Source organism: Aulonocara sp. 'chitande type north' Nkhata Bay, linkage group LG17, assembly GCF_057382095.1.
Source record: "Aulonocara sp. 'chitande type north' Nkhata Bay isolate Kocher_YH1m ecotype deep benthic linkage group LG17, A_spYH_male_GT1.1, whole genome shotgun sequence".
NCBI lineage: Eukaryota > Metazoa > Chordata > Actinopteri > Cichliformes > Cichlidae > Aulonocara > Aulonocara sp. 'chitande type north' Nkhata Bay.
In genome coordinates this window covers 25,152,065-25,164,682 of record NC_141360.1, presented here as the reverse complement: position 1 = coordinate 25,164,682, position 12,618 = coordinate 25,152,065, and the positions used below count along the sequence as shown (strand labels likewise).

Here is a 12,618-nt window from a genome sequence, read left to right as displayed (position 1 = left end):
AAGCACGGGAAAAGCTCAGGGAGGCTCTCAAGTCTGAGGTCATTTCAGGTTATCTTCAGCTTCAAACTGAGCAGTTGCGTGAGGATTTAGGAAGAGGAAAGGATGTGCCTCACCTGACCTTGATGAAGACTCGGGATGACTTGGCAGCTGCCCGCAGTAGAACAAAGACTCATTGTACCATCACAGGAATGCCTGCGAGTTTTCAAAGCGGTTGTACGGCCGCTCAACTGCAGCGGGTGCTGGTGTAATTAAACTGATCGTGAATCATTCGGGGTGGCAGGTGATCACTTCAGCTTCCACCTCAATGCACGAGCTTTATTTCAACGTAAACGTCAGCTTAAACACTGTGTTATATTGGACGCCGACGCCGGTGTGACAGAGCAGGAGCGAGCACCACTCTTTCAAACCAGTCCATCAGCCTCCTATATTTCTTGGACAGGAGGCGCTGACCACCATCCACAAAGCATAACATGCTACTGCTCTCCCGGTCCACTTTTTTTGTTTGAACAAGTCCAATGTGGTCGCAGCTCTCTGGGTTTTGCCGTGCTTTAGGTGCAAGCGGTGTTGGAGCAGCTGCGTATACAAGACCGATTCCAAAAAAAAGTGGAGCGGCTGTGTGAAATGCAAATAAAAACAAAATGATTTGAAAATCATTTAAAGCCTGCGTTAAACTGAATATTCTGCAAAGCCAACGTATAAAAAGATCGAAGCCGAGTAGTGTCACCTTCCCACTGTGTTGCATCACGTCTTACTTTAACAAATTCAGCTGCTCAGCAGTTCGGGCCTCCTTTTGTTATATGTTTGTATCATAACGTGCCAAATATCTTTAATGGAGGACAAGTTTGGACTGGAGACAGGCCAGTTTGGCACCCGGACTCTCTCAGTCCAGAGCCGTGCTGTCAGAGTACGTGCACAAAGCGGTTTGGCATCATCTCACAAAGTAAGCAAGCCCTGTGATACCCGCACATATCCTTCATTATCTATATCCTGTTCACTAACGGCCTCTGAAACAGTCTGGGCAGTAGCGTTTCTGGATTTTATTCGTGTTTATATTTGCTGGGTTTGCAGAGTTTGTAGATGCAGGGGAGAACTGTGTGCACCAGTGATGGTTTTCAGGGGTGTTTCTGAAACTGCTGCAAACTTATCAGGTCACATTATTTTGAACTCCAACCCACAAATCAGCTTCTCTGAGACGTTCACTTTCAATACACGATCATGTTTACCTCATTATTAATAAGATGGATATATTTTCAGATCTTTGAAAAATGTATTTGTACTTAAATTTTTTATTCATTTAACTGTTGTTATTCAGGAAAACGCGACTCTTTTGATGTCATGGCCAATATGACCCAGTAATACACACAAATACTGCAAAATATGAAGTAAATAAAGAGACTTCTGCTTCTTTCTTCAGCTTCTCCCTTTTGTGGTCATGGCAGCAACAGATCATCTGCTTCCATCTCACTCTATCCCCTGGATCCTCTGTCACACCAACCCTCTGCGTGTCCTCCTTCACTAAATCTTCTCTGTTGCCTTCCTCCTTTCCTCCTCCCTTGCATCTTCAGCATCCTTTGTCCAGCATATCCACCATTCAATTCAATTCAATTCAATTTTATTTATATAGCGCCAAATCACAACAAAAGTCGCCTCAAGGCGCTTCATCCCTCCTATGCACATATCAGCCTTGCCCCTTTTACTTTGTCTGCAAACGGTTCCCTCTGATCTACTAACTCTGTCCATTCTGATCACTCCCAATGAAGATCTTAACATCTAAAGCTTGGCCTCTTGTCTTTTTATCAGTACCACCGTCTCCAAAAGGCACATCGTAGCAGGTGTCACTACTATCTTGTGAACCTTGTCTTTCTGTCACAAATCACTGAACCCTGCCTGGACTCTTCCCCTCCCCACTCGTACGCTTTCACTTCCATCTTCATCGTCACAAATGCCTCCCTCTCATTTCAGGCACCCGGAGCATGAGAAAAAGTTGTCACAGTCGTCTTGGACCAAACGGGGGGTAGCAATGCTCAGGCGTCTACATTTACAGCCTAAAATAAGGGTCCCAGATGTTTTAAAATTACTTCAAGGCCATTTAGTGAGACAGTGCATACGATTTAGTGGATTTTTTTTTTAAATTAAGTTTGAAGCCTTTCTTTCCAATTCAGTGCTGGCTTCTTTTTGAAAGGAACTGACTTCCTTTACTCATGTCACATATGTAAGTCAGTAACAGACCGAGAGCAGTCCTGTAAAGAAGGATAAACTAGTGGTTTAAGATGCCCTTTCATGTGTGCACATTCCGCCTGCTGCAATCACAAACACGAGTCTCAATCCTGAGCGGGTTTACAAATCCTGTGACTCAAGGTGGCCATCTGATGGCTGCCTGACAGAACAGCAGGGAGGCTTAATCTTGTTCATGAGCTGTGTGGACTTCTCTTTGCTGAAAGCAGTCCTCAGATGTCACTCAGATGACCCCGGCGTTACCTTTTGATGTAACCTGAATGAAGCTTGATCTCTTGCGGTGGCGGTGCTGTGTGGACTAATAACAAACTGTGAAACGATGAAAGCGAGATCAGGCCGTCTTCAAATCTTCACAAACTTCTTTCTAATCTCCTGCCCCCAGATAATTCTTCTGCGGCCCTGCCAACTTTAAGCCGGGGGCTCAACACAAAGAGAGCAAAATAAAAATAATGAGGAGCATGATAGGGCAGGAAACAAAGAGAGAGATTAGAGCTCTTTGAGGCTGGTGTTTGATTTAATCTTGTGGTTGGCCTGGTTTGTTTGCGATGCTTTCCCAGAATGAAGCGATTATGCTGATTTTGATGGAGTAAGGAGAAAGAGTCAGTGAAAAAGGGTCCCATCACTGCTTTAGGGTGGTGTTGGCTGATCATCTGAAGTGTTGATGCAGCCAGTATGCACTTTATGGAAGCTGTGTGTCAACGGTTTATCCTTTTATAAGGTCTATATTGTACCTGCACCCGATTTAAAGTTTTATGAGCACGTTTGAACGAAAAAGCAAACTCAGCTGGGTGCTTTTGCACTTCTGAGTTTACTCACTGAACCATGACATCTCATCATCTGAAATCAAACAAAAAAAAAAACTGTTGATGAAACATTTCTGACATGATGGGAGTGGTCTCTTCAAAGCCTGAATAAAGGCAACGGAAACAGAAATGGCACTGGGAGGTTAGATGGTTGACTGTCAAAGGCCCAGGAATACTTAAAACCACCTACCCATCCACTGGCATCGGCTAGACCCTTAGCTTGGTAGCATCATTTGCAGGGAGGAGTTAACTATGTGGGTATGAATGGTTGTCATCTGTCTGTGTTAGCCCTGCTTCACATTGGTGACCTGTCCAGGATGAACCCTGCCTCTCGCTCTATGGCAGCTGGGGTAGCCCACCCATGACCCTAATAAGGATAAGTGGAAGAGAAAGGAAGGATGGATGGATAAACCAAACAGAAAAACTGGGACGCCTCTGGCTGTTCATCATCTAATAATGAGTAAGTAATTTATTAAATCTGTTCTTACTCATTAATTTAATTGTTCTGAAAATCCATATATTTGGATCCAACTGGGCTGTATTTGAAATAATATGACTTTGGCTTTGAGAATCGGTGCCAGCAGCCTCTGGAGCTGCTGTGCCAGGTTGTAAATGTGCTTTTTAATTCTGCTTAGTTAGATATTTTAACACAGGACAAAAAGTTAATACCATGCAGTAGTTGCATATTGCTGCTCTGGAGCTGGAAAGACAAATTCAACTGACTGCCTGAGATCACACTGAACTTTCCTTCTCCATCATAAATTTACCATAAGCTGGAGTCCTGGTCTTCCAGGTAAGTCCAGCCAATCACCGATGAATGTCTTATTTCCTTACTTCCGTTCTGTCTCTTGTTCTCTCTGTTTAACTTCAGCGTCAGTGAAGCTGCTGTAAAAACCACACTTCTCTAAAGTTGACTTTGTTTGAATTCCAGATGTTGCAGATGCTTCCAGGGCTTCACCTAATGATGGCTGGCAGATGTTTGTCTGTGTTTAACATATTAACTAACTGAAGTGAACAAAAAAGGAACCGCTAATCAGCTTCAGAGGTGTGTTGTTTTGCTTTGCCTTCCCTCACCTGACTTCAGCTCCTCACGCACAGGTATAGTATAGTGACTCAGATAAAATGTCTCTTAAAATATTTAACTATTCCTTTTATCTATCTATTTATCTATAAGGCTTTCCCAAGTGATTCTTAAGAGTATTTAATTCATGAAATACTCTTACAACACCTTGTGGCTGGGGCAGTGCTGGGGGCACGTCCAGATGTGGGATTTTGTGAGACACATAGATTATAACTGATCAGTGAATGTCATTTTACTACTTGAGTACACATCATAGACCAAACAAGTTTGTATAGATATGTGTTTTACTAATACTGTCCACTATGACATGAGCTCCTGGATCCATGTTTAGAATCACCAGTTAACCTATCCATGTCTGTATAGAAGAAGAAGAAGAACAGTATCTGAAAGGTATATCCTCAAGAAAAAGGAAAAAAGATCAGAGAGATGTGGGATTTTGTGAGACATATACATTATACATTCATCTGATCCATCTGCTGTTCCCTGATGCCTCATCAGAGTAGGGTGGCTGAAAAGAACGAGGTATACAAACTTACACAAGAACTGGCCTGATGGAGTGATGAAGAGCCTTGGGGAGACTGTTGTTGTGATTTGGCACTGTATAAATAAAATTGAATTAAATTGAATGAATTTAAATGTGAAAATTGTTGGTTCAAATTGTCATCTGTCATCTGTAAAACATGGCGGAGGTGGTTTCCATTTCAGCCAGCGGTGTTGGAGATCTTGTCACGGAAAACTATGAATTTTTTTATTTTTAATCCAACATGCAATACCATCTGGAACGTTTCTGATTGACAGCAATGATCCCAAACACTGCCAATGCAGTAAAAGCATCTCTGGATAGAAAAACACACATCCTCAACATTACTGAAGCAGTGTGGGATCATCTAAAGGCATACAGCATCCAAAGAAGAGCTTTAAATGCCCTTCAAGACACAGGATAACTATTCCTGAAGACTACTTAAAGAAATTCAAAGAAGGTTGCCTTCAGTTCAGGCTGTGTTGAAGAATAAAGGTGGTCATGTGATTGTAAAAAAAGAAAAAACCCCAAAACAAAAGACTATTTTGTGCCTCGTATACTGTACTACTTGCATGTTAGCACAGATTTCAATAAATCCCTGCAGCTATTTCCCAATTTTCCTGGCAAAATAAAGGGTGGTTCATGACCTGTGTACCTTTTTAGGGAGAAAAAAGGTACACATATTTACCTTGAGGTCCAGTGAGGTGCATTAGTGCAAAACGGACCCATGAGGACTGGGATGGACTTTTAATGTGCCTCACAGACTATCTTACTGAGGACGCAGTGAACCTCCTGACCCTGATTTCAGAAGCAACCGAGCCAGCGTCGGGATGAGATGGCCCTGACATCAATAAAGGAAACACTCATGGTTAGATGATACAGGGATGACACAGCATTTGGGATTTGTGGCGAGTAAGCGCAAGAATCTCATTGGATCCCTTCTGCTGGTCGCCGGGTTACAAGAAATTATAAAGTGTGAAACATTTGGTTGGAGAGTGCTAGTGTGTGCGTTGCTGCACACTTTCAAAAGCAGCAGATTACTCTTCCCCCCCTCCCTAGCCCTCTCTTTTTGCACACAATTTTTTCTCCTCTGCACACACAAGCTTTTCCCAGGGAGGCTTGATTTACTGCACAGTGGAATTATGGGAAGGGAAAGCTTCCCAACACAAGGTGGCTGGCGCAAGGCTTTTGCCAGCCACCGTCTTGATGCTGGTGATGCTTTATGAATCTTGCAGATGGAGATGATTTGTCTTCTCAAGGGGAAGCTTTGACGTGCACGGCTTTGATATGCATTGTCGCCGGTGTGGAGATCAAAACGCTGGACGTCTATCAAAAACCCCGAAGGCCAAATTCTCCAAAGAGAAATAAAGAGAGAAGAGCGTCTGTCAGCAGCGCAGCCCTGCGGACCGTGCTGTGGTCGGCTGTGAGGTCCCAGCGACCTGGCCCTGCTGACGTGTTGGGCCTCAGTGCTGGCTCTGGCCTTGACCAGAAGAGGGAACACGATACTTAAATCATTCATAATTAGCTCCTTCCCTTTGCTTAATAACACGTGAAGATAAATGACTTCCAAGAATTTTCCAAATGGAAATAGTCGGTTTGGAATTAAAAGCTAGAAAATGGTCTGGGAGCCCTGTATTGTAGTGGTTCAGCCTTTGCCTTTGATTAGTCCTGCTGACAAACATTGAACCACCTCTGTGGCGCATTTTTTTCAGATTGAAATGTAAAACAACAAAGAGTTTTTCATGAAAATAAACATTTATTGTCTTTTTACATGGTCTACTTTATACACACAGTTAAATGGCCCAGTGGAGCCTTACAAATCTCACTACATAAGGAGGAGAAATCTTATAAAAATGTCTCCCCCGGTCTTAAGACGAGCTGAGCTTCTCCAGGGCGCTGTGCAGGGTCTTGAGGTCCTCCCTCATCTGGCTCAGGGCGTTTTGGATTTTACTGGGTTGATCCAGGACCTCCACGCTGCAGGTGAAGGGGTCATAGCGGACTGTGAAGGGGCGCTTGATGTTTGCAGAGTATTTCCTGTGCACATAAAACAAATTGAAGACAAATATTAGAAAGAGAACAACGTTTAACTGACCAGACATGTCTGGAAATCACTTTGGAGATTTTCTACTGGGTATAATAAACAGCGATTCTACTGAGATCAACTGTAGTACTGAAGACTGTCTGATTGGTTTTTCACTCAATGTCATGCCCACTGGTAGAATTGTCTGCCATACTAGATGTGATACAACCACAGGTTGCTATGGAAACGTATACTGTAGTGTTGTTAGCAGTGGTAATGGCTGGCACTCACTGGATGAACTTGGTGCTGCACCAAAAACCTCCTAGTAATTGCTTTGATTGCTAGCAGGTTGCCATGGTTGCCTGTAGTTTTTCATCTTTATCTATTTGCATTTCCTGCATATTTACATAACCAATAAAACTGCTTGTGCTCTGCATTTTTGACCGCAGTGTTTACTTAAATCTCAGTATAGTGGCTGGCCTTTTTGTGGGCCACACTCCCAACTGGTGGTTGTCAGAGGGTCAGTAACTGGTCTGTGGCCCTGTGTGACTGGCATGATGGTGGTTGCCAGATGGTTGCAGATCAGTTTCTATGTCTGTGTGACACATTGGCTTGGTTTTTTTTAGAGCCGGAAGGGAGCATATTTGGACAAGAGTGAGCTAAACTGTACAGGTGCCACTCACAGGCACAAATATCTGCTAATCAGTGCAAGTGACAAACAAATGAAATACTGGAATTTCACTCAAACTGAAGCACAAACATATGGATGGTCTATACCTCACAGCAGGACATATTATTAGTCAGATATTTCCCCTAAAAACGCTCCCTAGAGAAGCAGAGACACAGTAGAGAGGTCCACTTTGTGAGTTCAACTAGTGGAGGCAGATAGTCGGCAGCTCTAACTCCAACTTCTCATTCAAATGTTGTTAGTTCTAGTTGAGACTTCATAACCTGCATTAATGAAGGGTGATGTCACAGTAGCTATGTCCATCTTTTCTATGTCCATCACAAGTGCCAAAAAGAAGACAACAATATATAATATATATAGGATATATAATACACTATTAAAAAGTAGGGACCTCCATGAACATTTGATGAGGGTTTCTATGTGCTTATATATATTTTTCTTGTACCTCAGTTTCATCTTTGCATCCTCGAAGCTCTCAGACACAAAGTAAACCGGCTGGTAGGTTTGGTCCTGGTACGGCTGGACCGCAGTCTCCTCCGGGGCAAACGGCTTGTACTCGGGCTCGTTGGACAGGGCGTACTGGAGACACAGGTCACCAGCAGTGTCAGACAGCACAGCAGGTAAATGCAGAAACAGAGGACATCTGTGTGTGAGGAAACTCACAACAAGCTCTCCGTAGGAGGACAGAAGTCCAGCGCCGTAAGCCTTTACTGCCCCGTTCTGCTTGCAGAGGCCAAACTCCACAGTGAACCAGTATAACTGCAGTGCAAAAAAAAAAAAAAGAGGGTTGATGAAAGGTGTTTACCACTAGATGGCACTGAAGGCCATTAAACTGCAAAGAGTGAAGCTGTAGGTCTGCATGAATGTGTTAAAAATCACTCATTGCATTTACATGTTCTATTTTTGAGGCTGAGAATCGTACCGTTGACAGTTTCTCAATGTCCTCATCAGAAACCCCGAGTGAGGCAAGTCCAATCTCCTGAAAACATCCAAGTTTATTAATTTATACTTCATTTAAGGTCACACAAAGAATAAAAACAAGCTCACAGTTCAGTCACCTGTGAAAACTGGGCAAACTCCTTATCTGCCAGCATGGGGATATGGCCGAGCAGCTCGTGGCAGCAGTCTCTGTGGGAGCGGTGTGATCTTTATTATCAAAGTAAAATCAGCCAAGAGCATAAAGAAACAGTTCAGGTCTTACTAAAAACTCACGGCTCAGGGGAGTGCATGGGCGCAGAGGAGTGTCTGATGTACTGCGTGCACTGAAACACCCTGAAGGCCAAACTGGCGAGGAAGTCTCGGGCTGACAGCAGGCCGGCTACTGGGCGCAGCTGGAAACCAGTTCTCTCTGAATTTAACCAGAAAAAAAGAACAGAAAATAAACTGTCCGTTTTGGTATCTTCTCTTTCTGCGTCTTTACTTCATTTCAGTCCTTGTTGTCACAACAAGGAGCTTTAATTAACACAAAAACAGCATTAAGGCACAGCACTGTCGTCCCAGACTCCCCACTTGTAATGCATCAAAAGATGCATCAGTACCTGTGACACAAAAAAACATGCGAAGAATCACGTTTCATCTGCTTATCTGTCTAAATGAAACCTAACTAATGAGAGAAAATAGCCAAGAAAATAAAAAGCTGTTTGAAGAAGTGAAGAACTTTTATAATGCATTTTAAAAGAGTGATATCTTAAACACTACTTCTCTTCTTTATACGTGTAATTTCGTCTTTTAGAGACTTTTAAAACTCGTCTGAGTTAAATTCTGTTCAGATTTTAATTTTTAAGTGTGTCACCTTTCAAGAAGGCCGACACCTCTCGTAGCTGAGGGATACGGTCCTCTCCGTAGCCGCACTCTTTCTCCAGCTGCTGCAGGCCGTCTAGGAACTGTTTGCAGGCCAAACTCGGGTAAATGCTCCTCAGCTGCTGGTAGACCTGCCTCCTTTAAACACAACCATACCAGAGCATCACTGTGATGTAATCGCCCCCTCCACAGTGCATCTACAGCCATGACTGTGCAGGCTGGGCTGCCTCACCATGTAGATATCTCCTCTGCTGTGTACTCCACCACAGGTAGCGGGTCCCCCCTGCAGGATATTCATAAACATCAGTCCCCACATGTTCAATAATATGTTCAATAAACTATTTTTAAACTGGATCTGACTGCATTCACGTCACCAGTTAACCCAGAAAGATATAAAGGTAAGATATATATAAAAATAAGGAAACTATGGCATTAAAATTTCAAATGAAATATCCTGAAGTCAAAGCAATAATCTGCACAGTATAGATAAGACATTACAAGTGGAGACAGTCCAGGTGCTCAGTAGGGGGCGGCATAGAGTTAAAAACATCCAGCTTTTATTCACAGCTTCACCTGCGGGTTGCAGCATCTGATGTGGTGTTTTTCTGATCACTTCTTTCTTTGTGCTGCAACAGCTAACAATTCCACCAGCCTATGCATCATTTCAGCTGCACAATTCAAACTTTTCACCTCTTTTAGATTAAACTTTTTAACCCGGTAATACCAAACGTGACTTTTTCAGACGTCATCAGCGTAGAGGGACTCACTGTTTGTATCTGAAGGCCAGCTCAGAGATGACGGCCCGTCTCTTTCTGTATTCAGGGTCATTGTATCCCTGCAATAAATGAATAATGATCATTACGCTCTATTTTGCCATTATTTTTGTCTTTCATTTAGGAGCAGATGCGTAATCACTCACTGGATGGTCGTGGTCCATGTCAGGATCAAATTTGGTGATCAACATGTTGCATCTGTCGAGGTCTTTTATCTGTCGGGGAAACCAGGGCACTGTGGTCGAGCGCAAACAAACTAATTAGTGCTCCTGCCATCCGTCTGATTGGCTGATATCGCATGCAGTGGTTAATGGGTCCTGTGCTAACATGATAAAAGCATTGGGGTGAATCAATGATCAGACACTTGCCCTTTTCTTCTGGCATGCAGCGAACGTCGTCAGCCACTCTCTTCAGTGAGTTGACGAACACGTCCAGGTCTGAGCTGTGAACTTCACACTTCATGAAGAACTCCAGGTCCGTCGTGCTGTTCTTACACTTCCTCCCCATTCGGCTCTCGATGTGGAGAAGCTTGGCTTCAAATGTCTGCAAGAGATTTTAAAAAGTACAAAGATGTAATTTTCCTGCTTTTCCTTCAGGTTTTTCTTTCAGTTCTGCTGGTCTTTAGCTTTACCCCATAAACATAACAAAATCTTTTTATTTGTCACTCATTCCATGAGCTTCACAGGCTGCTCAAGACAAATCACCCACACCAAATAAATCTTACCAAACACAAATTCGTTGTTTTGTTTGTTTGTTTTCCATTACCCAGGAGAAAAAACAAGATTCTTGACATTAAAAATATAATTTAAGAGTGTCTTGGTTGAAAAAAGACAGCAGTACAATTTAACTGCATAAATGAAATTAATTAGTAATTAGTTTTGGTGATATCTCTAATAAAAATCGGACTTTTTCCTACAGCAGCAATAATGCCTGATAATTGACATCCTTTTATCCAGAAGTTCCCTCTTCAGTAACACCAGCTTTAAACTTTGCAGTAATTCTGGATTTTCTGAAAGTTTTATTGTAAGGGATTCTGCACACCATGAAATGTGGAAAAATGTGCTTTGCTTCTGGCTCTCTGTAGTTTTTTTTTTTTTTTTTTAATTTATAAGGTTATCAAAGGACAAGTGTCAACAAAGCAAAAAAATGTTCTGTAAATGTGCAAATTAATGCATATTTATAAATTTAATGCATTATTACACGTCACAAACTCGTCAGTCCTTAAAAGAAATGAGGACATTTAATGGTGATATCTGGCTTCATTTACTGAAAAATGCCTCTGTCGCACGATTCAAGAGTGTTTGAGACATGCTTGACATTGAAATTTATGCTTTTTTCAAGTTTACATTTAATTTATAAAATCGTCACACGAGTCTATGCATTTAATGAAGTGCTTCCACACCTCAGTCTCAGGCTCACCTCAAATATTTTCCCTGTTTTGAAGAAGCCCGCGTTTTTCTCGCTGCTGAGGGCGAACAGGACGTTCAGGGTCACCCTGCCGTCCTTCTCCTCAAACACGAAGCCGTCTCCGTACCTGGAGGGCCCCGGGGAGCCTGCCGGGCCGCCGGCACTTCCGCGCTCCCGGCGCGCGTCCTCGATCAGGCTCTGCTTCCTCCCGCTGAAGGTCTGCACCACACCGTCCGTCTTCATCTCTGTTGGAGCTGAGAGCTCGGACAGGTTTAAATAGCCTCCTCTCCTCTAGAGGCTGTATGGAGATGAGCTGCTTGGAGGCCTGCTTTGCGTCACGGCGTTTTTTCTATTTATGGGGCACAAATATCAGGAGGAGACGCTTCAGGTGCACTCAGACAAAACCATTAAAGGTTACGTAAACGTTACACAGTCTTGGATATAAATAGAAAATTATGCTATGAAGATTATTATGTTCGCTTCTTATTCACCCTGTGTTTTGGGGCAGCTACAGGAACAGATTCAAGATTACATCTAGACTGCAGGTAAAGAAGACATCAGTGAGGTGAACATAACCTCACCTCATTGAGGAAAAGAGCACACTAATCAGCCTTAATAATGCTCCAGCTGACCTAAAAGGTGGATTTATAAGTAAATTACCCTTTTTTATTCACTAAACTGGTGGTGTACAACAGAGGGGGATGTTTGTGTTGGTACCAGCTGTTCCCCTCCAAAAAAATAATATCCTGCAGCACCCAGAATGCTTTGCAGTCTGTTAATATGGACAGACCAAAGACTGTATATAAAAGATGGAGAAGTGATAGCCAGAAGCGACCATATTTGGAAGAAAGGTGAAGCGCTAAGAGCTAAACCGATGAACTGTACAGATGCGACTCACGGGCACAGATAGCTGCTAATTAGTGTTAAACAGAATTTTTTAAATGGTTTGGGGAGCACAGCACGTCTCAACATTTAAGGCCCCCATTATACTTTGAGCCTGCTCTGGCGCTAAGTGACAATATTAGCAAAACTGGAGCATGAAGACTTAATTTTTAGAATGATGATACCATTAATAACACTTTAAAAGGCACAATGAGTGACCCCAGCTAGAAATGAATGAGTAATAAAAAATGCACCCCATCAAGACTTCTGAATACAGAAAGTAAAACTATCCAAAGAGGACAAAATTACTCTTTGCTGGAGCTGGAGTCTATGAAGCCAACCCCAAGTGGGCATTCGTTTTTTCCCCTCACTAGAGGAATATTAGCTGACAGTAGACACAGGAAGTACA

At 42.8% G+C, this 12,618-nt stretch overlaps 1 protein-coding gene across 2 annotated transcripts; it reads right to left on the bottom strand.

Annotated features, from left to right (window-relative positions):
- Positions 1-6,406: 6,406 nt before the first annotated feature.
- Positions 6,407-12,513, bottom strand: th2 (tyrosine hydroxylase 2). 2 transcript variants are annotated; one of them, XM_086269864.1, is made up of 12 exons: positions 11,340-12,513; positions 10,289-10,463; positions 10,067-10,155; positions 9,915-9,982; positions 9,380-9,430; positions 9,140-9,285; positions 8,560-8,695; positions 8,406-8,475; positions 8,270-8,326; positions 8,011-8,106; positions 7,793-7,926; positions 6,407-6,673 (listed from the first exon to the last, which is right to left on the bottom strand). In XM_086269864.1, the coding sequence occupies exons 1-12, from the start codon at positions 11,568-11,570 to the stop codon at positions 6,508-6,510; spliced, it is 1,419 nt and encodes a 472-aa protein (XP_086125990.1). In that variant the 5' UTR covers positions 11,571-12,513; the 3' UTR covers positions 6,407-6,507. The 2 variants fall into 2 exon arrangements, with proteins under 2 accessions (XP_086125990.1, XP_086125989.1); XM_086269863.1 differs by having other exon boundaries at positions 7,793-8,106.
- Positions 12,514-12,618: the final 105 nt, after the last annotated feature.